This window comes from Melospiza melodia, chromosome 8 (genome assembly GCF_035770615.1).
Source record: "Melospiza melodia melodia isolate bMelMel2 chromosome 8, bMelMel2.pri, whole genome shotgun sequence".
Classification (NCBI taxonomy): Eukaryota; Metazoa; Chordata; class Aves; order Passeriformes; family Passerellidae; genus Melospiza; species Melospiza melodia.
Window position 1 is genome coordinate 5,093,146 of NC_086201.1, and position 26,622 is coordinate 5,119,767.

Consider the following 26,622-nt stretch of genomic DNA (forward strand, 5'->3'; position numbering starts at 1 on the left):
TGCGCTGCAACTTCAAAAGCTCAGAATGAAATTATTTTATGGCTTCAATATTTTCTTCAGGCTGAAGTGTTTGACATGACCTAAAATGGCATATTAACCATTTAATCTTCCTCTGTGAAGCATGGACTACTTGATTTAACTATTTGATTATTGCCTAGGGGCTGGGTATTTATAATGCCATTGATCTTTTATTCTCTTTTGTTTTCTTTTCATATAAAGATGAAAATATATATAAAAATATATAGCTATATATCTTCCAATATTGCTGTTTAAGTCTTGCAGAAGTAATGGAGTTAAAATAATCTGATTTTTAATTCTGCAAGACTACATGGGAAGTCTTGGTGGTAAAAATGAGAACAGAATTAAATATGTGTGGAAACAGGGTGCAAAGACTCCATGAATTCTGAATGCCTTGTTTTTAACACAGGATCACACTGGTGCAATTGGCATATTAGATTTTGGTTGGGAGAACAGGTTAGAGGAGTTGACTCTATATTTAATTCCCACCTGGTATTTCTGTCTCTAGGAGAATGGGTTAGAAAAGGAGCTGACCTTGGGCAGAGTAAGGTAAAGAAAGTAAAAAACCATGGTTTCCCCAAGGGGAAGGTTTCAGCGGGAGCTGTTATATTTTATTCTCTTTGTTTTCCAGTCAAGTCTTTTCATTGCCACAATATTTTGTGTACATGAGAATATGAATGACATAAAAATGTAGCGTTATAGAAAAATACTAATTTTTTTCGGTTTTTATGTTCCTTTTTGAACTTTATCTCCTTTGTAGGTCTCGTGGTTGATCAGTTCAGCCAGCGCCTTTTCTGGGCTGATTTCGAGTTGTCTGTTATTGGCAGTGTTCTTTTTGATGGGTCCGACTCAGTTGTGTCTGTGAGCACAAAACAAGGTATGGAGAGCCTTGGTATAATGTGATTCTCATTTTATTTTATTTTATTTGGCTGAAGTTACACTATTCAGAACACTATGTAAGCAAAAAGCAGTGATTATTGAGTAATTTTTTGTGCTTTTGTTAGGCAATGTTTCAAACGTTATCTAAGCAAGTGTTTTAGATAAAATAAAGATAATTTCAGCTTTAAAATAATCTGATAAAATTACCTTAGGGGAACAAAGATTTAATTATATGTACAGATCTCCAAGTATAGGCATTACTGAGTACCATTGAGATTAATATTGAGGCTTGATCTCACTTGGACTTGTATTAGAGCTGCCTGCACTGAACTGGAGTTTTAGGGGTTGTAGAGCAGTTGGTCTGAATCAGTTCTGGGAGAATAATGGGCTTGGCTTTCAGGTCAGTGAGTAGTCACAGAATTCTGCTAACAGAATGTGAATGAAGAAAGTTCCTTTTGTTAAAAAAAGGAGATTCTGGTGAAGCAAACTGTTTTCAATTGCACAATGGCTTTTTAACAACTTGTTAAGTAAGAAATTTATGAAATTTGAATAGAAAATAAAAGGGGCACATTAAAAAAAGATTTGAAAGCAACTCTTGGGGAGGATTGTGGGCAGTTCGTTCTGGAGAATTGTCAGGGTGTAATTATACCTGGTGCTATTGAGTGTTTTCTCCCAGAATTCACCAGGATATTCTGGAATATACTAGGAAGAATGTCACATAATCCTAATTGGGCAGGACAAGATTGAAAACATCTTATTTTGATTTTAAAGCACTTTATTCCACAATTTGTATCAATATATATGAATATAATTGTCTGAAAGATCACTTTGAGAGTGGGGATCTGACCACAACCTCCTCTAGCACTGGGCCAAAGGAAAATTGGGGCAGTTTAGAAATTGCTTTACAATGAGACTAAAACCTTCAACCCATTGAATTAAACAAGCCTAAAAGAATCAGTTAGAATTCATTAATATTTTTATGAAAATTAAATACTGAGTGCCAAGCACTGATAGCGTGAAAGAACCATAGGAAGAAATAAAGGCTGATTGATGAAATTAGGTAAATACAAAGGAAATACAAAACCATTTTTAGAGTGAATGGAGAAAATAGCAGGCACAAGGTATGACAAGGAATATATTCTAATTCTTTATGGCTTCAGGAAGAGATGCATCTCAGGCAAAGAAGTTTTAGTTAGAAGCCATTTCCTTACTGAGGGCAAATGTGAATTTCTACATCCAGTTGTACGCAGGAAATCCAACTGGTGGCCAAAGAGCCCCTCAGGGCTCTTAAAAATGAGGAGTTGGTAGAGCTAACAATTTCTTTTGCATTAATTTACTATAATTACAAATTAAAACAAGCATAGTACAAAAAACTGGCATTTCAAATATGTTAGGAAGGGGCTGAAGAAATGTTTTGTCAGAATAATCTCTTTGATGTGAAGCAAGACGACCTCTTTCTTCCTTGTCACATACATCTAGTTAAAGTGTTGTACCTAAGGTGCAACAAGTAGAACAAGTCTGCTCTAATTAGTGAGTTGTTACTACAGAGTTTCTTTTTCTTCAATTATCAGCCAGTTTCTGAAACTCAATTGTGTGGAAAACTGATAAAAATCTTGAAATTAAAGTTGCCTGCAAAATGGAAAGGGGTTCTTTGAGGAAGATTGCTTTTTTTAAAGTAATTTTTTGTGAGGACCAAACAAGCTGTCTGAAAAACAATGTCCTTAGGTGTTAATCACAGTAATGAATTTAATTTTTTATTTTGAAAATTTGTTTATTATTTGAATATAAATATATATTTGTATTTACTATCCATTTTTATTCTAGGTTTACTGCATCCACATAGAATTGACATTTTTGAGGATTACATATATGGAGCAGGCCCTAAAAACGGTGCATTTAGAGTGCACAAATTTGGCAAGAGCCTTGTAGAATACCTAAGTGTGGATGTTGATAAAGCAAAAAGTGCCTTGGTTTTCCACCGCTACAAACAAACGGACTGTGAGTAAGCATAATTACTGTAGATACTTTAAATTCAGTCTTGGAGGGGGAAATGTAACCAATTTGCGTAAACATAAACCAGAGCCTGATTGTACAAACTGAAAATAGATTTAGTCATATTTTTTTTAATATCATTTTGATGTGTTCGCACCCATTTGAAAGATGCTGGACAAGTTTGTACACAAATGCCTTTTGTATTTTCACTGTAACTGAGATATAAAAATAATTAGAAGAGAGATGAATAACAATCCCTCTAGCCAGAAGCAGATGAAATTTTTTACTCCATGTTACCAATAGATTTTTTGGTAATGGAATAAATTCTATTCTTGGAATAGAATAAATAGGTATGGAATTTATTCCATTACCAAAAAAATGGAATAAATTCTATTTTTTGGTAATGGAATAAATTCATCTTGCATTGCTGCTTGGGGAATGTGTTCACAGACTCGAGGCCGTTGATATCCTGGGAAGTGGAAGTGTATCAGAATTTTTCTATCTGATTATTTATTTTTTCTTAGTTTTAGAACATAGTTCTAAATTTTTTTAATTAAAAAAAAAAAAACCATCAATATCTCTAATATTTTGTTTTTTCAAACAGTGCCTAACCCCTGCTTGCACCTGACGTGTGAATTCATTTGTTTACTCAACCCTTCTGGTGCAACCTGTGCCTGCCCAGAAGGAAAGGCATTGATGAATGGAACGTGCATTGATCAGAGCCTCCTAGGTAGGTACTGAAAACTGCAGGAAAACCAGAAAATAAACAGCTGGGCAGTTTTGGTCATCGCAAAAGGCCAGGCTGGCTGTGAGGGCAGAGTTTTGTGATGTTCAATATACACATTAATGAGCCGAAATTGAAAGGTGAAGAAACAAAATGCCTGATTCAAAAAAAATGCCTCCCCTGCTAATGTTCATCAAAATAAAAAATGAGCTTTCAGCTTAACTGATACAAGATGATTAAAAGTGAGTGGGTATAAATACTGACCAAAAGAAGTTTGAAAAACACTGAGGTGTTTTGGATCCCAAATTAAAAGTGAGTCATTCAGGAGAAAAAAAACACTGCAGCAATGGTGAAAGGCAGTGAGAGCAACACAGCAAATAATAATGACTTTGAAGTAAAAGTCAAAGAAAGGAAAAAAACCTGCAGCATTTTAATCTAAAATTATATATTCTGGGAACCTTTGTAATGACTAATACTGAGACACAGGAAACCAGATTTCCTGAGAAAAGAGCCTCTAAGTTCTTGCTGTGTTTTAGGGGTGGGGAGGGAATCTTTAAAATATCTTCACTCTAATTTAGGCCAAACCTAGCTTGGTCACACCGCTGGAATTATTTCTTAGCCAGCTTGATTTTTTTTTAATGTTCTAGAAATCACTGAATAGCATTTCTTGTGTGTATTATGTGTATGAGGGTGTTTTTCTGATGTTTAATTCCAGGCTCAGAAGTGCAAATGATGATTTTTTTGGTGAGATCCTCTGTGCCTAAAGTGCTCAAATTAGCAATTAAATTAATTTACCTGAAATGTCATAATTCTCTGGAGAAAATCTCATTGATTTGTACTGCCTAGGCTTTAAGTATTGAATGAACAAGACTGTGTTTTAGTGGCTCATGATGTGGTATTAATAAAACTGTCCAGCTCTGGACACAGTCTGAGCACCCTCCCTGCCCCTTCAAGGGTCAGCTCTTTGTCCATCTCAGGTGGACACATGTCAAGAATTTCTGCTGTTGCAGCACCACCTAAAAATTATTTCAAGCTACGCATAGTTAATATTTAAGTGTTGAAGAATGGACAAATAGAAGAAATTTGGGTTTCCCTGCTGACTTGTACCAGTTTGTACTCATAATTTCGGTAATGCTCCATTTTTACTGGTGGGCAAAGGATTATGCTGTGGTAATGTTTTCAGGAATGTGTGTTTTTATTAAAGAGAGATCTGAAGAGGTTTTTAAATGACTTGTTATAAATTTTTATGGGTAGGCAGAAAATGCCTAGAGAAGCATTTTTAATATATTGATAATTTCCAGTACCTTCCCATGGCTGCAATATCTGTTATGACTTTTTAAAGGGCTGCTGAATAAGTATTTCTGTAGTTTTTTGTTTACAATCATATTTCAAGTAATGCCTAATGTAGGCTTTTTCTTACTTTTTTTCATCTATGTTATTTTTGTAGTAGTAGACTGCAAGTTTTGTAGTATCACATATTACGAATTAGGAATTGAAACTTCTGTATCATATTATTCTCTACTTTTTTTTTTTTTTTTACAGTATTTTGATTTATTTTAAATGGAAGTGGAAGATAAATTTTTGTCTCTTGCTGAGACTCCACTTCAGCTCCCAAGGACCAGCAGAGATTTCTGGAAAGATCAGAGTTGACCCCAAGATCAGCATCATGAACTGATACAGGTTTATAATAAAGGCTGAGTGACAGTCACTAGCCATTAATAGGTCACTAATAGCCTGCAAACAAACAAAAAGTCAATTTATAAACCAGGTCCTTTTCCTTTTGGAGGTTATATAGTATGGAATAAAGAACTAGGTGCTGCAGTTTTCCTTTTCTGATGAAGATCTAGAAAATGTATGTGAAATATTCCAGACCCCACACATCCACCTTGTCTGAAGCTATTCAGAACATTTTTGGCACAGTCAATAACCCAAAACAGAACATTCTGCTTTACTTGACTGTATATTGTTGAAGGGTGATCTAACAGTCCAAAGGAGGAGGTTAGACAAAAATATTTTTTCTGTTGCTCTGCAATAAAATCCTGATTCAAAGTCAGTCAGAATATTCTTGTTGATTTTGGTGGTCTTCTGGTTTTTGAGGTGTTCTGGTTTTATTGTACTTGCACACAGCTATTTTAGGTCATGGAAGAAGTCTTTTACTCTTGGAAATTAGCAGCAATTGTGGCTATCAATAACTTGTAGGTTTGAACTGTACTTTTTGAATAATATCAAATTCAAGTTACAATAGAAAATAGTAGGATCTTGAATATTCATAATATTTTTAATGTCTTTGAGTGTTTTTAAGTCTTTTTAAATGCAGTAAGGAAACTACTGATAGTTTCTAGTTTCTCTGTCCATGACTTGGCAGAGCCCAAACAGGACAGCCATCTCCATTTCAATTCAATTTCTTCTTAGTCTGTCTGCCATAAAGGTTGGTGACTGCAAGATAATCTCAGTCTTGCTCTGTTCCTTGTGCTACATCCCAAAAACTGACTCAGATTCTTGTTCACTGGATTGCTCACTTTCCTTTTTTTGTATTTTTAATCAGAAGAAAATTAGCTAAGTCCTAAAGTTCTCTGTACTGCTACTCCTGCCTTGGTCCATTGTTTTTTTTCTTCATGAGCCCTACACGAGGAATGTTAAATACTGACTTTCTGAATGCAGATTGCCTCAGACAGCTGTTTCCCCAGCACCTCAAGCAACTGAGGAGAAACAGCTTCTGGGTTTGATTTGGAGTTTTCAAGCTGGAGTCATTACAACATATGGGTGTGTTACATCACTGAGAATGTTTTTTTTAAAACAGAGTGAGTACAAGTTCCAGTGTTTCCTGAGATAAGCTCCCATCTCATTTCTCCCTGGATGACTGGGACTGACAGAACCAGAATTCTTTTGGGGCTTATTTATGGACTGAAACAGGCTGGACTTTTTTAGTTTAGAAGCTACCCTTTATTTTACCTAAAGGAAAGAGCAGAGCGCCACCTCATTTCCTAAAAGAGACCCCTGAATTTGCACCTATTTGATTTCTTGTATCTAATTGTCTGTAGCGCAATGAAGCTAAAAATGTACCCAGAGGATGAGAATGGAGAGAATTGCACTGGAGGAAGACATTGAGTCCCACAGCTGAAGGAGCAGGAAAATGAACAGTTCCAAGAGTTCCCTGCTCTGGAACCTCACACTTATCACTTTCCTCTTAAGAGGGGAACATTTCTGCTCTTTTGGTTGATTGGAAAGCCTGAGGAAAGAATTCCAAAGACTCAGAACTGATGTTGCTTCTGGACAGGGGTGAAACATTTAATTTATCATGTTGCTCCCCTCATCATGTCTCTATGGGGACTTGCCTACTGCATAGAGACAGAGAAGGTGCTTTAGCTGGGGTTGGGGACGTTCATCCCTGTGTATCTTCTTTTTCAACCCCAAAATCTGCCTCAGAGAGGAGGAACTACTGCAGTTTGGTCCTTGCTATCTTCTTGGGGGTTCTGCTGCTTTTCTAGACTTCTTAGATTTCAGTAAAAAACCAAGAGTCACAAAGAAATCTGCTTCTATTTTAGGAAAAAAAAATCTGTTTACAGCATTTCTTTTGTATTTACAAAAGGATCATTGTTGGGAGGGTTGTTTCCCAATGCAGAAGAGAATGGGTGCCGGTTACATTTTCACACTGTGCATTCTCTTCTTAGCCATTCTCTCTCTTTTAAAATTGTAAAGAAAACAGATGTTAAAGAGGAAAAAAAAAGGGAAGGAAAAACAAAGAGGAGCATCTGTGTTACAGCCTTCAGACAAAATTTGGGGAGAACAACTTGTTCTGATACTTTTCAGCATATGGCAGGTGTAGTACAACTCTTATCTGAAGGAAGATTTATGGAACTTTCCATCAACACTGGAACTCTGCTCTCTGTCTTTATTTGGTGCATTCAGCTCAGTAAAGGATGAGCTACACATTTGTCCAAGGGAGAGCCAAGGGAAAAGAACTTTCTGCCCAAAGGGATGAGTATTTTCCAGGGTGGGGGAAACTGTTTTTGTCCCAAAGGATGTAGATCCCAAACATTGCGCTCTATAACATCATTTCCCCATTTAACTTGTCTAGTCCAGAAACTGGGGGATACTCCAAAAAGGAGAAAATGGCAAAAATATGCATTTCTCTCAAGAAAGAATAGAGCTGTTATAGAAATGCCAATAAAAGGTATGTCTTGTGTAAGTGAGGGGAGAGGAATAGAATATCAAAAAATTGAACAAGTGAAAGAAAAAAATACCAGCAAATCTTTGATTTGCTGTTTTATGAGTGTATATTCTTTGTAAGATTTTCCTTTTGCTTACAGTAAAAGGGAAGAGTCAATAATGAAGCTGATAAGACAAAGTCTATTAATGTTTGTGCCAAACAGTTTTAGTGGGAAGAAAATCATAAGAGAAATGGCAAATCATAATTCTTTGATTATGTATTAAAGATGTTAAGATTGAAATAGGCAAAACAAGGCAGCATAAAACTAAATATCCAGATTAGAGGAGAATATATAAAATTACATGATCTGTAATCCTTTCTCTCTTTCATGTTAGAGAGATTCAGTAGCTGGACTAGAGGTAGTATAAGAAGTGAAATGATATACCTCTGTCATTTCAGAAGTGAAAGGAGCAGCTGAGAGGTCTTTAAGTCTGCATTTAGCAAGCTCAGAACAGCATTGAAGACTAGATTTAGAAATTTTTCTGATTTTGTCTTTTTAACTAGTTTGTTCCAAGGGTGGGTACTTGCTAGAACGGTTCCCACTTCTTCCTTCTGAAGTATTTATTCAGTAATTCCAATTAACTGTATTCAGCTTTTTCTAGTAATTCTTTGTAATTTTCTCCCGTATTCCTTTTCTTCCTGTCTTCTCCTGTGGAACCATTCTTCTCATGTTTCCCACACAAAGGCAGGCATGTCATCCCCTTTTTGTACTAGGCTGATGTGAATCAGTGCAATTTGTTTCTTGTATTTACCTCCAGACAGCAAAGCAGCAGCATTAAACCCCATATATTGTTCAAGTCTAATATACTATTTTAAAACTGCCTTTTCCATTGCATCTTTCAATCCTCTTTCTCAGCTTATTGGAAGTCCAAAATTGCTCTATTACCATTTCTCTGCTCCATATTAGAGTTGTACTGAGATTCTTGAATTTAAAATGTCTCATAGAGAACAAAATCAGTAGTAATTTCCATTTTTTCCCCCCAAATTTTATATCTTAATTCTGTGGAATTGTTCTAAAAGAGAAATAGAACATATTTTAATGCACTATCAGAAAGGTTCATAAAAATGAGCAGTTGTCTGTACATCACTGTTATTTATTCTGTTTTTGCCAAGTTCTGCTCCATAAACTCATGACTAATGATAAGTAAAACAGATAAGATAAGCAAAACAAAAATAGACCTTCTCTCCAATAAGATATGCCACATTATCCATTCAAACAACTTCTGTAATGAGTAACTGAAGAACGGTTCATGGAACATCAAAGGATTTAATGAACCACCCAAATTAATAAAACACTGAAGCATCCTCAAACTCCCAAATACAAAGTAGCTTTCTTACAGCAATTGTATATGTACAGGGGAGATACCAAAAAATCAAGTGAAAACAGTATTTCATATTTTTATTGTACAACTCATGAAATAATGAGGCACCAGTCAGTCCATCACGGGAAATTTAAGATTTGCTGCCTAGTTGCAGCTTAATTTTAGAAAGATACAATTATCTGAAAGATGACAGTTTCCAGAAGTTTTGTTTAAATAGGTTCCATCCCAGGTTTATGTCAACATTCCTAAACTCTGCAGTTGCAGCACAAAATGTTTCTTTGAAACTCAAAGGAGGTGCTGTGCCTGTGCCAAGCCAGTCAATGTTAGACCTCAGCCAGAAAGGGGCAAACAGGAATCTTGACTTTTTTTATTACTTGTTTGACTAAAGCAGATGAATTCAGCAACACTCCTGCAGTGGATGTATTATTGAAAAGTTCTTGGTATTTGTGGCATCTCTCTTGTTTAAAGCCATGTTGGCTATATTCCTGGATTCGTTAGGAAGCAGTCTGGCTTCACAGGATTGTTTTGCTGTGTGACAAATGAAGTCTAATTGCTGAAAGCATGATTTGGGCTGGAAAGGTGCTTTTCTGCTTCTTTAGGATTACAGTTGTTTGTATGTTTGAGCATTGTGTGCGTGCTCATCTATAATTAATTTGCTGTTGTTATCATTGAGTGATTTTGTACCTTGTTCATTGAAATTAATAGAGGTTTACTGTTCAAAGTGTTTCTAAGAGAGACACAACTCTAATTATAAAAGAGTGAATGAATTACATGAAGAGTGAATCTGGCCAGATCAGAGTTTGTGTCTCTCCCTTTTTATCTCATCACCAAGAGGGGGGCACTGGTGTCATAAGAGTTGTGATTGCCAAGCAGCAGGCAGCTTCCCTTCTCACGGATTTTAAAATCTGAGAAGAAAAAAATAAATTAGTAGAAAATACGACTTAGGAGAAACAGGTTTGTATGCAAATACCAATTTTTGAAGAGGATTTAAAGGCCAAACAAATTCCTTTTAAATATTTTGGACAGAGCTTAGTTAAGAAGGCTGTTAGCGGAGAATGTGAAAGAGAAATCCAAAAAAGGCTAGTAAAAATGGGCTGAGGTCACCAGAAAATGACTGAGAAGTTTTCCAAGGTCTCCCAGATAAAACCAACATTGAATTTTCTAATTCTCAAACTTGGAATTATAGTTTCAAACAAGAATTCATACTATCATTGCTCACTTAGATCCTAGGGAGGCCAACTTCCTTGTGCCATGAGAGAACTCTCACCAGCCCTACAGGCCCCTGGGAGCCTTTCCAGGGTTTATGGTCCCCAAGCGTGGGGTTTAGTGTGGGGTTTTTCTGTCACTGTGCAAACAGAAGGAAAAGTTCACTTTCCTCATTCTGAAAAGTGATATTTTGCCCTCACGGACAGAGAGCCATGGCAGTGTTTGAGGCAAGGCCCTGTTTTGCCATTCCATGGAGCTGGGGAGGTTGAAGCCCTGTGTGTGTGTGTGTGTGTGTTCTTGCTGCAGATCACAGTTGTTGAAGCCCTGTGTGTGTGTTCTTGCTGCAGATCACAGTTGTTGAAGCCCTGTGTGTGTGTTCTTGCTGCAGATCTCAGTTGTTGAAGCCCTGTGTGTGTGTGTGTGTGTGTTCTTGCTGCAGATCACAGTTGTTGAAGCTCTGTGTGTGTGTTCTTGCTGCAGATCACAGTTGTTGAAGCCCTGTGTGTGTGTGTGTGTGTTTGTGTGTGTTCTTGCTGCAGATCACAGTTGTTGAAGCCCTGTGTGTGTGTGTGTGTGTTTATGTGTGTTCTTGCTGCAGATCACAGTTGTTGAAGCCCTGTGTGTGTTCTTGCTGAAGCTCTGTGTGTGTGTTCTTGCTGCAGATCACAGTTGTTGAAGCCCTGTGTGTGTGTGTGTTCTTGCTGCAGATCACAGTTGTTGAAGCCCTGTGTGTGTGTGTGTTCTTGCTGCAGATCACAGTTGTTGAAGCCCTGTGTGTGTGTGTGTGTTCTTGCTGCAGATCACAGTTGTTGAAGCCCTGTGTGTGTGTGTGTTCTTGCTGCAGATCACAGTTGTGGAAGCCCTGTGTGTGTGTGTGTGTTCTTGCTGCAGATCACAGTTGTTGAAGCCCTGTGTGTGTGTGTGTTCTTGCTGCAGATGACAGCTGTAAATTAAGCTGTGAGAACGGAGGGAAGTGCATCATCAATGAGAAGGGGGACGCCCGGTGCCACTGCTGGCCAAGCTACTCTGGGGAGAGGTGTGAAACCAACCACTGCTACAACTACTGCCAGAATGGAGGGACCTGTGGGGCCTCTCTCCTTGGTAAGGATTTCTGAACAGCTCTGTCTTGACCTGCATTAAATGCTTGAATTTGTTCCTTTTAATTTTTTTTCTTTTTCTCTTTATTTGCTTTGTCTGTGCTTAAACAAAATGCAAAAAAAAAAAAAAAATGCAGCATATTTCACACATATTCTTTGTAACCAATAGGGACTTTCATTTACTTATCTGGGTGTTTCAGCACAATTAAACTGTATACCAGAAAAGGGAAAATAAAAGTAAATATTTAATGTAGTGACACAGGCGTTGAGGTCTAGCAGTGGAATTGTAAAGCAGAATGTCCAGTCAAACTACATCTACAACAAGTCCGGATTTCTTCTTCTTTAAATTTACATCAATTCACTCCCTAAATTGATATGTACATACACAGAAATATTTTCTTAAATACCTGACCTCAATCCTTTACCTTTGTCTTACTGGGGTTCACCAAACAGGAATTTTACTCACCTAATTCTCAGGAAGATTTTGTTGATAAGAGCTCAGATCCTTCATTTTCCTGGGTTCAGGGGGTTTATCCTGTCAACAAGCAGGAATTTGACAATTGGTCTTTGTCCCTAACACATAAGCTTTTGTATTTTTTATAGTGTTTGGGCTAGAGAGGAAAAGTGTAAAAATAAGTCCTCTAAAATGTAGCAATTCTGTGAGAACAGAGAAGTAGAACTCTATTTTCTGCTTCAAGGAATATTTTAATATTTGGTTCAAAATACAAGAGCTGGAGAAGAATTTGGTGCCTCCTTCTCAGAAGCTTTTATCTGCTTAAGATGCTGTGAATCATTTTCTCCTGCGTGATGAAGTGGCCACCACCCTCTGAAAAAAAGCCCAGGCACCTGACCTTGAGAAGTTTGTGATTGTTCATCAGGGATTCCTCCCTGTAATGCAGAATTCTGCATCTGAGTCTCTGTGGCAGAGAGGGCTTAGATTGTAAAGATTTCCATTGCATTCCTTACTAATTAACCTATGTAAGCCTATGTAATTTGCTAATTTAGCCCCACTTGCTGGCTTCTCTGGAGCCTCCTCCCATTGACTGAGGCGTGGTGGCAAAATTCCAAGTGAATGCAAGTCTGGTAATTTATTCTTTCAGTTCTGACTCGTTGAGGGTTAATAATGTTGTTCATAATAATGACTAAATATCAGAAAATGAGAATTACTTGCACTGGAAGTTGATGAATTAGACTTTAAACTGCTCCTAACAGCTGATGGAACTACTGGCACAAGTGATAAGCAGCGATTTTTATCAATGTGGTGGGATCAATAAATGCTAAGTGAGGACGTGCAAGTGAGTGGAAGTGATGGTTTAAATGGTGTGCAGAGCTTCCTCATCATCTGAAGAGGGGATGTTTATTCCCACATTTTTACATGTCTGGCATCTAATTGATTCTTTTGTGGGGTTAAAAGGCTTAATAAAATTAATAACTTGGCTCCTGAAACTCAGCTCTGTTGTGAGTCCTGCAGAGACCCCAGGGTTTTATTTAATCCCTTTTTTTTGGCAGTAGCCACGGGGCTCTCTCACCTCCAGCAGTTTGTTTTCCCTCTCCCAGGCAGCTCACACTTGCTGTGCTCACACAGCTATGCTATTGCATGGATATTTTTAATGTTCATTTGCTAAATCCAGCCTCTGAAAACTCTCAGCCTTGCTAAAACAATTAGTGCAGTAGGTTTTGCCACCAGTGGGTAGAGGCAAGATATGAGCAGGGTCTACAGTACATTTTGTTGAAATCTTAACATGGGTCTGGGGATGAAGGAATCAGCCTGGAAAGGGCAGAAATCAGCCTGGGGATGAGGAAATCAGGCTGGGGAGGGCAGGAATCAGCCTGGGGATGAAGGAGCGAGCCTGATGCCTCGTCCCAAATGGAATGATGTGTCTGCACTAAAGTGCATCAGGAGAGCCAGCATGGGTGTCACCACCATCCACATTTCATTGTTCAGCTGCCTGATTTGGGGGAATCTGAACCTTTAGCAGCAGCTGAAGTTTATTGTGGCACACCTGACCAAAGTGTGCCTTTAAGAGCTGAGATGAACACAGAGCTGGTTCTGATGGCTGTACCTGTGCACACCCACTGATAGGAGTATTCTTCTGCTGTGCTGGCTCCCTTTAGCTTCATCAAAATTTTAACAGCCATATTTCAAGTTAACCAGATGTCCTATCTGCCATTTCCAATTCATGAGGGTGGCTGTGCCTTGGAGCCCACACCATAACTTTCATGTGCTGGAAATGGGGAAAAAAGACCTTGTATCTTTCTAAATCACAGTGACTCCATCCAATATTCTAGATAAAATGTTCAGGTTGATGTGCATCTCATCTTCCTTGCATACCTAGCTCCTGGACCTGGTAAATATTCTATTAAGAGGAGATCTCTATTTCTTATCAGGCTGTATTTCTTATCTCTATCAGTCCATAAATTGTGTGGTACTGAAACAAACTAGCATGCCAGTGAGATGCCCCTTATCACAGTTTAATCTAGCCCATGATGTGCTAGGGCTGCTACATGTTTTACGGAGAGGAGTTACACTGGACTCCCCAAAAGCATTGAAAAATGTAATTAAACCAAGAAAGCTTAATTCCTCAAGGGTTTTTGCAGCAACAATTTTGTCTTTCCAGTCAGATATACAGCCCTTGAACTGGGAAAGGCCCTTTTAGCTGCAGGAGATGCACTAGCCCTCTGCAGTTGGACTGAGGGTGTGAAATCCAGACCAGCCTTCTCCTTGTCTCAGCCTTCCAGGCAGAGCTGAGCTGCTGTGCCAGGCTCATGTGAGAGTTGTTAGTCTGTTGTTACCTTATTCTTGCACTTTTCTACACATAGGAATCAAAATTTCCTTTATTACCAGGAATTGTTTAGTTTGTCATTAATGGCTTTTGAACTTCAGTGTTGTATTTTTTCTAGATTTGTAGTTTGTCCTACCAGGCTGTTCTGTCTGACAGCAATAGAACCATAGAATCATTAAGAGTGGTAAAGACCTCTGAGGCTGAGCCCAGCCCTTAACCCAGCTCTGCCAGGTGCCCCACTAAACCAGGTCTACAAGTGGCAAAACCTTTAAATCCCTGTGTTCCAATAGGTATATTGCAAACTGATTTCGGTAAAGAACTCCTTCAATCTCTGTGAAGCACAAGATTACTATTTTAAAATTAAGTCAGCTCAGTATCATTGACTTTGATCTGCTGTGCTGCTGCTGTCTGTGCTCACAAACACCTCCTCAACAAGCAGCACTCATCCTTCTGATCCATTATACATCTGACTCATCAAACTAACCTGCTAAATTGATGCAATCAAGTTCTACATGTTTTCCCAACTTTGCCTTTCCTTAAAGTATATTTTTGTTCAAAATTATGACAATTTTTCATATGGAAGTTGCAGGAGCCGTACATCTACCAGTGCCAATCTGAACCCACCTGCAAAATATAAATGACCTGTGATCATTTCAAACTATAAATGACCTGAGGTCATTTCAAAATACAAATGCCCTGGGATCATTTCACCTTGCTTGACCCTCTCTTTCTTGGAGGCTTGAACTGCCCCTGTCAATTCTGACGTGTTATTCTAACAGCTTGGATGCACTCAATCTCACAGGTGTCATTTTGTACACGTGGCCTCTGGAGAGCTTAGGGGCTGCCAGCAATTTTGGCCTCATGAGATGATGCTTCCAAAGGGTCCCCACAGCTGGAAGCTTCCCCAGGAGTCAGGGCATTTCCTTACTGATCATTTCTGGCTCAAAAAATGAGGAGATTTCCTGGGAATGAACCTTGCTTCATATTCTGATCCAAATAAAATGGTGCAGCACACAAAATACTCCCCTGGTGAATGTGTGTGTTCTGGTGAACGTGTAAATCCTCTTCTCTTTCCCCACCTAATATAGAATAGTAATGTGATAACTAATTAAGTAAATTGCAGAGTATTACTAATTTTTTTAAAACATGATTGTGCTAAATCTTTGCTGGATGTGTTAAGTTGTAGAACCTCATTATCTGCACACAAATGTTAATTTGTTAAACAAATCCCACTGGCAATTCAGGGATTATTCACTGTTGGCTTACTTACTGCTAAGCCTTTTGGCAAATTCCTATGTGAATGTTATATAGCCAGAGATTGGAGCAGCTTTAATTAAAATTTATAAGTTTACGACAGTTGTATTGAACTACAATAATTGAACAAAGAAAATGTCATCAGTTAATTAAAAGTACACATCTGAGACATGTAATTAAAAGTTTGGGTGTAATCATGAACACTTTCCAGTAAGCCAAATTAATGGGAATTTGGGCAAAAAAAGTCACTGTTGCCATAAAAATATGCTTTGTTTTTCTATGTAGTTTAAAGTAAATATATTGCAGGAATAGTTTGCTGATTGTCTAAGGTATGTCTAATCACACAAAATTGTGAAGTTTGTATCAAAATGAGTGAAAAGAAAATAAGCTTTTCATTTAAATGAAAATGCATGAAATAGTCTGAAAGAATCATAGTGTATGAAGCAGGTATTATTTTGTGCTCTATTTTATGAGCAAAACAAGGTGATTTGGTGCCTGCTGGAAACACTGTCTGTGAAGAAGCTGTTTTGCTGATGCCACATCATTCCCAGGAGTTTCCCAAGGTGCTGCCAGCAGGACAGGGACCGTGGGCAGCATGAGGGTGATGCTTGCACTGGAAAGAGCAGTCCCTGAGACTCCTCAGAGATATTTAGAAATTGTTATTTTCTCCTTTCCCATAACACAGAGAGGCTCTGTAGCTGTTGGGATAGATCCCAATCAGCTCACCTACTAATTATCTTCAATGATGCAGCTTCTCTCCACTCCTATTGTTTCAGTAAAGCTAATTATGGCTCATCAGCCGCACAGAAATGAATTATTGTGGTTCCCACAGACTGCTGATAACAACTCCAAAGGACAAGATACTGCTTGCAGAAAGCTCATGTAGAGCCACCTCCTTTTCTTTATTAGTGACAGCAAGTTAAATATTGAAATTAATTACGCATATTCACACATAACAACTTCAAAACACACATTTATGGTAGTGAATTTACCAGTGACTGAAAGAAACAAACAATGTAGATTTTGGTGAAGACACTCATCTGGATGATCAAATTTTTCAAAACTTGGAGAAAGCTGACAAAAATAATGCTATTGACCTAGTTTTTAATTATTTTATAAATTTTTTTAAACTTTATTTGGTTATTGAAAATGCAGAGTATTTCTCTGTTGCTTAGGCAATATCACAAATGAAAATTGATCCCCTTAGAATTCTAATTCTTGCAAAATATGCATAAATATAAGCTTAATATATATGAGTGAATTCCCAAAAAAAGTCACCCACATACTACAGAGAAAGTAAACCAAGATATTTTTGAAGCAATTTTTGAACTTTATTTGAATTTTTGAATTTATTTGAATTTTATTTGAATTTATTTGAATTTTTGAAGCAATTTTTGAACTTTATTTGAAAATTTATTATATAGACAGTAGTTATTATGGACCAAATTAAACTGACAAACCAGGAGTAACTATAGCCTCTCTATCCAAACCTAACTTAACATTGAAAAATTTAAATCCCTGGTTAATTATTTTTTTCTTTTTGAATGATTTCTTTTTGGTACGAAGGGGCGAAACTGCATTTCATTTCTATGTCAAAAATTTCATCTATTTTTTTAATATCCCACTGCCAAAAATAACTTATGTCTTAAGAGTCACCAGAATATATTCTCCTTTATTCTTCTAAATTCTGTTCTGCATTTGAAGCAGTTTATCATTCTATAGACCACTTTCCATGTGAATATTTTTCTACACGCTAATGTGTTGTGCATCTTTCTGTGGTGGTGAGGGTCAAGAATTCAGAGGGAGCTTTAATTCTGTGTCTGTAGAGTTCTAACCCTGAGATTTCATGGCCAGAGAAGGTGCTGGAGCTCTCTGTGCATGAGCTCATCCTGCAATTTCTGGGTTATTTGACATTTTGGTTACATGACTGTTTCTATTGCTAACATAAATCTGTGTTCTGATTCCATGATAAAAAACCATTGTTTGGCATTGTTTAATGCTTCAGTTTTGTTAAACTATTCTTGGAACCAAATTTTTTGTATCAGAAATAATTTATGAGAATAAGGCAAATGAACATGTCATTATTAGTATTATTTCTGGTGTCAACAGTCTGTGTATAAATAGGCAATGGACTGTTAACATTACTGAAAGTCATGTTAAATTGAGTGACAAAAATGAGGTTTAGGCTATACTGTATTAAATTTTCATTTAGCTGTCAGCAGTTTGGCATATTTATAAGTCTACTTTAGTAAAGAACAGAATAATCTTTTCTATAAACTAGAAAAATATCATTGTCTCATCCTTTTAACAGATAGAGGAGTATTTATAATGAAAACTGATTTCCAACCTTCAGATCTATGTTCTACTGTTCTACCACTATTTTATCTTTTTTTTTTTTTTTTAACTGAAACACTGCTTCAGATGAAGGACGACGTGAATCCCCCTGTCTTGGGGGCAGAAATTTAAATACATCTGTATACATGGGGAAAAACAAGTGGAATGTGTGCTAACATCTGAGTTCAACATCTTTGATTTAATGTTTAGATCACAGGGGACAGATATGAATAACCAGGCTGATGCATATTAAAGGAGCTGGAGCTATTTTTAGGTCAATGGTTTTTTGTTCCTGCTGTACTCATTAGAGAAAGAGACTAACTGATCTCATGGCCCTTAGGATGATTTGCAAAACACTTTGAATTAGCATAGCTTAAAATAGAAAATACTGAAAAGAGTTGCATGAAGTGTGTCGTGTTAGAAGGGCAAGAAGTGAAGGAAAAAGATGTAATAAGTCATTCTGCATGAGTCAGAGAGGGGAGACAAAATTTGGGTGCTTCACTTGCATTGAAAAATTGTCCAAAGAATTTGATACTGAATGATTGCACAGGATTAAAAGGAAAGGCAGACCAGAAGAAAAATCAAATTGTGGGGTTTGTGGAATATTCAGTTTAATCTTAATTACTCAATAACACAGTTAGCTAAGTGGAGAAGGAAGATGAGCAAGGTAAGCAGGGTTGCACATCTCAGAGTTTCAGATGCAGCTGTGGTGAACATCAGGAGGCAAGTGGGAAAGTAGGTGTGGATACATTGGGTAATCAGTGATAAATTCTATTTTTCCTGTTTATGCCAGTGATTCTGCATCACACATGCAGTACATTACACAGTTAACTTGATAAACACCAAATCATGAAATGTTTGGGTTTGGAAGGAACCTTAATGCTCATCTTATTCCAACCTGTCCTGTCTGGCTTTTTATTTCAGAAGGATCCTCAAGTCCTGCTTAATTTCCATCTCTTTCCTACCTAGGAATCCAGGAAAAATAAAAGTGTTAAACTTTGTTCTCCACAAATTTAGGAAAATCCTTAAAGCTGAATGGAAGTGAAGAGGAGGATCAGGGGAAAATAATGTCTTGCAAGCGATAATCAAGAATGAGAATGGTTTATTAGGAAGTGAGAAGGGAGATGGCGCTTGGACACATCAAGTCATTTACCTGGAGATTATAAATGAGATAAAAAAGCAAAGTCAGGAGATGGAAAAACATTAATGGGATCTAGAAGTTTGTTTTAAAGAAGATAAGCCTTAAGAAAATAAGATGGGAAAGTAGAAGGGTTTAATAAAACAGTGGAATTGTAACAAAGCTATTAATCCTTTAGACATGAGATTTAGATAAGGAAAAAAAATGGGAAAACTACAATAGAGAAGAATCATAGGAGGAAAATGCAATGGGTTTTAAAGACTATTTTAAAATCCTTTGAAAAGAAGCTGTAGACTAGGAGTTCATTGTGTGCAAATGTTCATCCCCAAGTGTTAACTGCTTTTCAGACATTGAATATTGATGTTACAGGCATCTTTGGTCTGATGACAGACAGCAATTTTTATGCAACAGTCTCCGTTATCTGGAGACTAACAACACAAAACAGGCACAGATACTTGTGGTTTATTAAAAATTGTTCTGTAAAGTGTAGCTGTTAGTGCATCAGTAAATATTTGTTTTTCTTGTGATTATATATCAAGGTTTGTAGATTTAAGAATAATGTAGTGCACTCTGAAGAGACACCAGTGGTGATCACACAGTTATCCTCTGCAACAGGAAGAACCCAGCATGGCAGGATGACTTGAAGATTTCACTCAAATCTTAAATTCCTGCTTAGGACTACCTTTGAAATGATTGTATGTTGTGGTGTTGTGAGGGTCTCCAGGATGAGATGAGAGATGAGAATCTGACTCCAAGTTCTCAGAAGGCTGATTTATTATTTTATGATGTTATGTTAAAAGAAATTGTATACTAAAACTATACTAAAGAAAGAGAAAGGAGACATCAGAAGGTTAGACAAGAATGAATAATAAAAACCCCTGACTGACCACAGTCCTGACACAGCTGGACTGGGATTGACCATTAATTAAAAACAATTCACATGGAACCAATCAAAGATGCACCTGTTGGTAAGCAACCACCAAACCACATTCCAAGCAACCAGATAATTATTGTTTACCTTTCTTTTCTGAGGCTTCTCATCTTCTCAGGAGAAAAATCCTGCTGAAGTGATTTTTCAGAAAATATCATGGTGACAATTGTATATTTTAAATAATGACTTTTTTTCTCATAAAAGAGTCAATGACTGCACATGCATAAGTGTAAAAATGCACAGATTCAGTTTTTGAGTGCCTATAACTCCCAGACACTATTTAGTTTTTCAGAAGTTCTGCATTCAAGCAATGTTCGCCAAGGCGCATTCTCCGTGTCCAGAGAAGCGCGGTTGGGCCAGAACATTGAAACCTCCTGCTCTTACCATAAACCCGCGTTGAGAGAGTGCTGATTATCGTTTGAATTTGCATTTATTCTGATCACAAACCAGCTTTCTCTGTTGTGGACAGGCCGGCCGACGTGCAGCTGCGCCCTGGGATTCACGGGGCCGCGCTGCAGCCAGAGCGTGTGCGAGCGCTTCTGCCACAACGGGGGCACCTGCAGCGTCACTGCCGGCAACCAGCCCCTGTGCGCCTGCCTGCCCGAGTACACCGGAGACAGGTGCCAGTACTGTAAGTAATCCCACTAATTATTCCATCTGGGTGTGCAGGAAAAGCAGCTCCATGCACTCCAAGTTTAAACCCCGCATGTTTTTGTTTTTTGGTTTTTTTTTTACGGCGTTGTTAAATTCGGCCCCAGATTGTTCGTGCTGCTGAGGCAATGTCATCTGTTGTATTCAGGTGATCCTTGAGCAGATTTCTTCCCTTCTAGTGGCTGAAGAAGGAGCTTTTTTGGGAATGATTTATTGTTATTTTCATGAATAAGTGTAGAGTGGAGCGGTACAAGGCAGATGACTTTGTCAGTAGCCATGAGATAATTGTGTTAAAATCTTCTGCTACAACTTGTCGTGTGTTCTGTTATGCTGGTTATGAATTGACACAGTTGGTTAAAGAACCTTCTGGTGTCCCTAATCTTTGCAGACAAAGAACTCTTTTAAACTGCTCTTTTACCTTTGTTTTATATTTCCAACCCAAGCAAGCAGCACCTTGAGGATAGCTTTGAGTTTCACAATGCTGTATTCCTTAAACTGGCTCAAAGATCACCCTGAGTGAGGTTTCTGCCCCATCCTGGTGTTGGAATTGTAAAGGATTTCTGAATGTTAGTCTTGTTTAGTTCTCAGGACTTAGGTTCTGTCTTTTGTATCTGATTTTCTCCCTGTTTTTTCATTCCACTGACCCATCAGTCTCTTCTCATTGAGATAGTTTCCTGAAGGTTTCCATGCCATTAGAAAGGCTCTACTCACTTTCTACAATGTCCTCTAATTTTTCTCTTCTTTAACAGCGGAGCAAGAAAAGTAGATTATCAGCTAGTAGGCATTTTGCTCTTACTTCATATATATTTATTTCCTTGCCATGCTTTTCTTTCATTATCTCTTTTCAGTAACTCAAAACATTTAAACATAATCTTAATTTTCTTAATTTGGTCACTCATTTAAAAACAACAGTTTGTCTTCCCCATGTCATTTCAAAAATGATGTTTCAGAAGCAATCATCCTTAAGTTAGAACAAATTATTTTACTGAAATCTGAATAATGTTTTTTATTCATCTCCTTTTTTCTGCTCCTGCTTTTCTTTGACTGTAACTTTCTAAAGGCAAGGACTGTCATAGCCTTGTTAGACTGTCATAGTGCTTGTCAGAGAACATTAAATGGGAAAGCCATCATCTCTTACATACCTTCAGTGAATTTCCTGAAGAAGGCTTGATTTAAGAAAAAAAGGGATGGGAAATTAGCTGTTATAAAGGACTGGTTTAGAATTATCTACAATATAAACAAGTATTTAGTTTTAGAGAAAGGTCTGTCAGACAAGGAAAGGGATAGTGTGTATCTTAAATAGGATTTGTACTGAAGTAAACTGAATATATTTCCAGTTGGGAGACTATGAAATAAATTGAAACCTTTGAATGGAAAACCAGCAGTAATTGTGATTCTCTCCCCCTTGGTATTAAACAAACTGCATGAATCCACAAATAAGTATCTGCAAACACAATTGGGTATTTGAAAATAGTATAGCACATAAATCATGCACAGACAGACACACAGATTAAGGAAAAATATTTACTTGAGGCTTACCCAAAACCAAACAAATTGTTTCTAGTTGAATGCTTCTGCAAACATCCTTTTTTTTTTTTTTTTTTTAAAAGAGAATTAATTTAAATGTAAATTCAGGAATTTAGGGGTATTTTTTAAGCAGTGCTTATTATCAGATTTGGTTTGTCTGGGAAACTGCTACAATACAGAGACTCAGAGACATTATAAAATACAAAATAAAATTAAGCTTTTTGCTGATTTAAAACTTAAGTCTTTTTTGGGGAAAAGAAAGTCTTAGAATCTCTTAGAGTAAGTTTTGTGATATTATACCAGTCTACAATTAATAACGTGTATATGAAGGCGCATCTGTTATTTTTTTGCTTTATTCACACGTGTGCATGATGTTTTGCTTTATTAATTACCTTCACTTTGCATGCCAGGTGGAATGCATTAATATGGCATTACTGCAAAGATTGGTTGCCTCCCAGACATCTTTTTCAGTCTGTCTTTGCCGTGATTGAAGGTAGTTCATATGCAAAGGATGACACATGAATGTGTGTAGGTATTTTACTTCTTCTCCCAAGCTTAAAATATTATTAGTAGAGTTTTATGGCAGGGAGAAGACATTTGCTTGCAGTATTACCAGCTTGCAAAGACCTCATTTTCCCCACACTTATCGTCTCCAATTACCCAATGCAGAGTTTCTCCTGTGATTAGTTCACATAAGGGATAATAACCTAAATGAGCGCTCCGTGTCAAGGCACTGGCATGGCTGAAATAAATTTAAGTGAGTGAATTTACATAGAATTCTACTAACACTGTGCATGTTATTAAATACACATAAATCTGATGTATTTGAATGTAGCTCCCTGTTTTAAATTCCAGAAAAAAGACACACAGAGTAGCTAAAGTTCATTTCTTGTATCATTTAAGGCCCAAACTACCTTAAAAATAGGAAAAATTTTCATGCAGTTACAATCATTCAAAGTGGATATGGTGATCCCACAAGCTGTGACTTTCTCTGAAACTGAAATCCCTTTTTTTAGGAGAAAAAAGAAATAATTTTCTGTCATTTCAACCCAAATACAGCATAAACATTTTAGATACTGCAGATGACTATAGGTGTTTGTGGCTGCAATCAATCCTAAAAACTAATAATTGTTTTGACATTTGACCTTCCTACTCCTACGTATTTGTGTTCTTTGGTTTTGGATTTTTTTTATCATTATGTGCATGCAAACATATCCCCCTTGCACTGCACTTACATAAAATCACTCTCAGTATTAGCTTTGAAACTGCGGTAGTTTTTGTTCCAAAAACAGGCTCCCTGCTGCAAATTGCCATTCCATACCTGGAACTGGGGAACCAGAAACAATGAACAACTTCATTTAGCATTTTTTAAGCCACTCTTGTTGCTAATTCCTTAATCAGCTGAGCCTACAGCCTGCACAGACAGTGGAGACATAAAATAAATATTCAAGCAGAAATAACTCCTCCAACAGCCATGCTCTGTCCCTCAGCAAAACTCTTCCAGCAGTACTCTTTCCTCGGAGAGGAGGAAAAACAGCACAGAGTAGCATTAGCAAAATATGTTTCTGACTTTGAGATACCCCCACAAGTGATTCCCAGAAAAGCTGTGGCTGCTCCATCCATGGAAGTGTTCAGGATCAGGCTGGATGAGGCTTGGAGCAGCCTGGGATAGTGGAAGGGGTCCCTGCCCATTAAGGAGCTTAAATGATGACTTCAAAGAAAAAAACAAACCATGAAATAAAGTTGTCACTACCATATAAATGAAAATTACCAAAATGCTAAATACCAATATTTGTAGCCCTTGGAAGATTCTTGAATAAGGCAATTTGATTTTTTAAAAGGGTTAAAAACTGAGACAGTTACTGGTGGTTCTGAAGAATCAAAGAATTCACTGCTTGAAATATCAGTCTTACTGGCATTTAAACAATTAAATATCATAATGAGGTCTTGCACAGTCTGTAAAGCTTATGGCTGTTTGTAGTACTTTGTAGAGCTTATGGATTATGTCTTTATATATTATTATTAGAACTTCATGAAATTTTAATATGTGGATAAATGAAAATAAAACTTAATTATTTCAAAATATCGTTTCAATTTCAGTTTGGCATAATGCTGTTAATGGTAATGTGAATGTATCAGAAGATTTTTATTCAACCAACGTCCCATTAAATACATTAACATCGCCCTGCTTTTCTCATCAGGAGCCTTTATATTATATGGAATGATGCCATAAATGGTTAGACAACTAGAAAGGGGAAAAAAAACCCTCTTATGAGTTTACACTTCCATTTCACTCCCCAAGATTACATTGTTAATATATTATATATCTGTTTATTGGGTATTCTCGATTCCTGTGGTTGCCAGTGAGTCACCAGCTTCAGCTTCCATTTTCTTTTTATTACAGCACCTTTAAAAACATGAAAGCAAAGTATTATTTATTTCCATAATGCTCCTTAATGTCCTTTTAGTGACGAGGTCTGGTGCTGTTTCAGATGTCTGCCACCACTACTGCGTCAACTCCGAGTCGTGCACGATTTCTGCCGACGGCCGCGTGGATTGCGTCTGCCCCGCGCGCTTCGAGGGCCCCAAGTGCGAGGTGGACAAGTGCACCCGCTGCCACGGGGGACACTGCATCACCAGCAAGGACAGCAGGGACGTGGTGTGCAAGTGAGTGTGTGTGGGAAAGGGGTTTTGTGCCAGATCCCACATTTAGCAGCAGTTCTGTGTGTTTTCCTTGACATCTCTTGCGCCGTAGTTTGTCCCAGTGTGGTCACATCACATCAGTTCCTCTGTGTGGGTCCTGCCCATACCAAACCAACTGGCTCCTGGCTTTTAAACCAACTCGTGGAGCACTCCTCACTGGAGGAAGCACAGTATAAGAGGAAACTGAATGGCTTTTCACTTGGAAACACTGAAATTAATCAAGTTAGCAATGGCGTTCTTCTATACTGTTGAAATGTCTTCATTGTTCTTCACTGTTGAAAATTCTGCATTATCTGTGACTGTGATAGGAACATACTAAATACTGTTGGAGGCATAGGTAGCATGTGCTGCTCTATTGCTGAGCAATTGTTTTCTATTCTAATAGTTCATTTTCATTAAAAGAAAGCTTAAATATATATTGTGCAATAGTCTCACTGCTAACTTTTCAAACCAGAAACTTAGAATTATTTCAATCAGTAATTCTTATAATAATATATTAAAATGCTGATTTAACAATGGAATGCTCAGATTTACTGAAATACTGATTACACTTTGCTATTTATTTTCCTTTTTCTATTTTTTGACCATGGCAGTTGCACTAATGGCAAGATTGCCTCCACCTGTCAGCTGTGTGATGGATACTGCTACAATGGTGGCACCTGCCAGCTGGACCCAGAGACAAATATACCTGTCTGTCTGTGAGTATCCTGCCCCCTGCAGATCATTACAATGCCTGTGTGACAACAAATATTAAAATTATTGTGCATGTTTCTGTATTCTTGGTCTCTCTGGGATGAATAATGGGCTGGTTGCAGTTTCAACTTACATTATTTGTTTTCTAGCTGTTTGTGTAACCTCATATTTTGCATACCGTTTTGCAAAATGTGTGTTAAAATTTAGAAGTCAGGGCTCTCTTGTGAATGCATATAGATACAAAGATGTATCTTTGAAGACTTATAGTAATTTTAGGTCTGTTCAGGCATTTTTTTCTGGAATGGAAACTCAAGATTGCCTGTCCTGCTTCTCAGAGGTGGATTAAGTCTTTTTTTCCTACAGAAATGGTCAGATTTGGAGGCAAAAACCCTTCTCCTGATAGCTGGAGAATAGGAAAAATCATGCCAGTGTTATTTCCCTTATGGAGATATGTTCATGTATTTCATATTTCTGCCCTAACCTTCCCACTACCCAGAGTATTGAAGCTGTTCTGGGGTGAGATTGTGCTCTGCCTCCTGTGTCATGGTCAAGAGAGTAATTCAGAGTGCTTCTCATAAGCCTAGACATAAAATGCAAAAGAAATTGGTATTTTGTAGCTTAGAAGTTAAGTACTGTTGCAAGCAGAAAAACCTACATTCTACTCCTTTCTTGAGAGCAATGGTGTATCTTCTTTTTCAGCTGCTCAATATAAAATACTGAAGTAGTCACTGTAGCAAGAAATTAATTTCTTTCCTGCTCTCAGTTACTCTGAGATACCTAGTCACACTCTTTTTATTTTTTTTTTAATTTATTTCCTTAAAATATTCATTTCACAATGGTCTTCCACTTCTCCAAACAACCTGGAGCTCAGAGCATCCTCCAGGCAGAAGAGAGAGGTGTTGGAAGGCAGAATTAGACATGAGTGTCTCATTCCCTGGGTGACATGAGCAAATTGTTGCCCAAAGGGATCTGGCACCACAACTTTGTGAGTAAAGATACATCCATTCCTTCATTTTGTTGATGCAAGTGATCTTGAAAAAGGGAGTTTTATTCAGACTCTCAAAGGAGTTTTATAAATGCCTAGATTTTGTTAGTGTGATCAGTGAAGAGGTGTGGCAAAGGTTCCTCCCTGTGAGAGCTGGAGAACTTCTGCTTGAGAA

The 26,622-nt window shown here is 37.5% G+C and overlaps 1 protein-coding gene across 1 annotated transcript in view; it reads left to right on the forward strand.

Annotated features, from left to right (window-relative positions):
• Positions 1–26,622, forward strand: part of LRP1B (LDL receptor related protein 1B) — a 641,138-nt gene that overhangs the window by 594,208 nt on the left and 20,308 nt on the right. Inside the window, exons 80-86 of the mRNA XM_063161579.1 lie at positions 779–895; positions 2,722–2,895; positions 3,494–3,619; positions 11,288–11,452; positions 20,358–20,519; positions 24,559–24,733; positions 25,363–25,467. Coding sequence (XP_063017649.1) covers positions 779–895; positions 2,722–2,895; positions 3,494–3,619; positions 11,288–11,452; positions 20,358–20,519; positions 24,559–24,733; positions 25,363–25,467 — 1,024 coding nt within the window. The remainder of the gene's footprint in view (positions 1–778; positions 896–2,721; positions 2,896–3,493; positions 3,620–11,287; positions 11,453–20,357; positions 20,520–24,558; positions 24,734–25,362; positions 25,468–26,622) is intronic.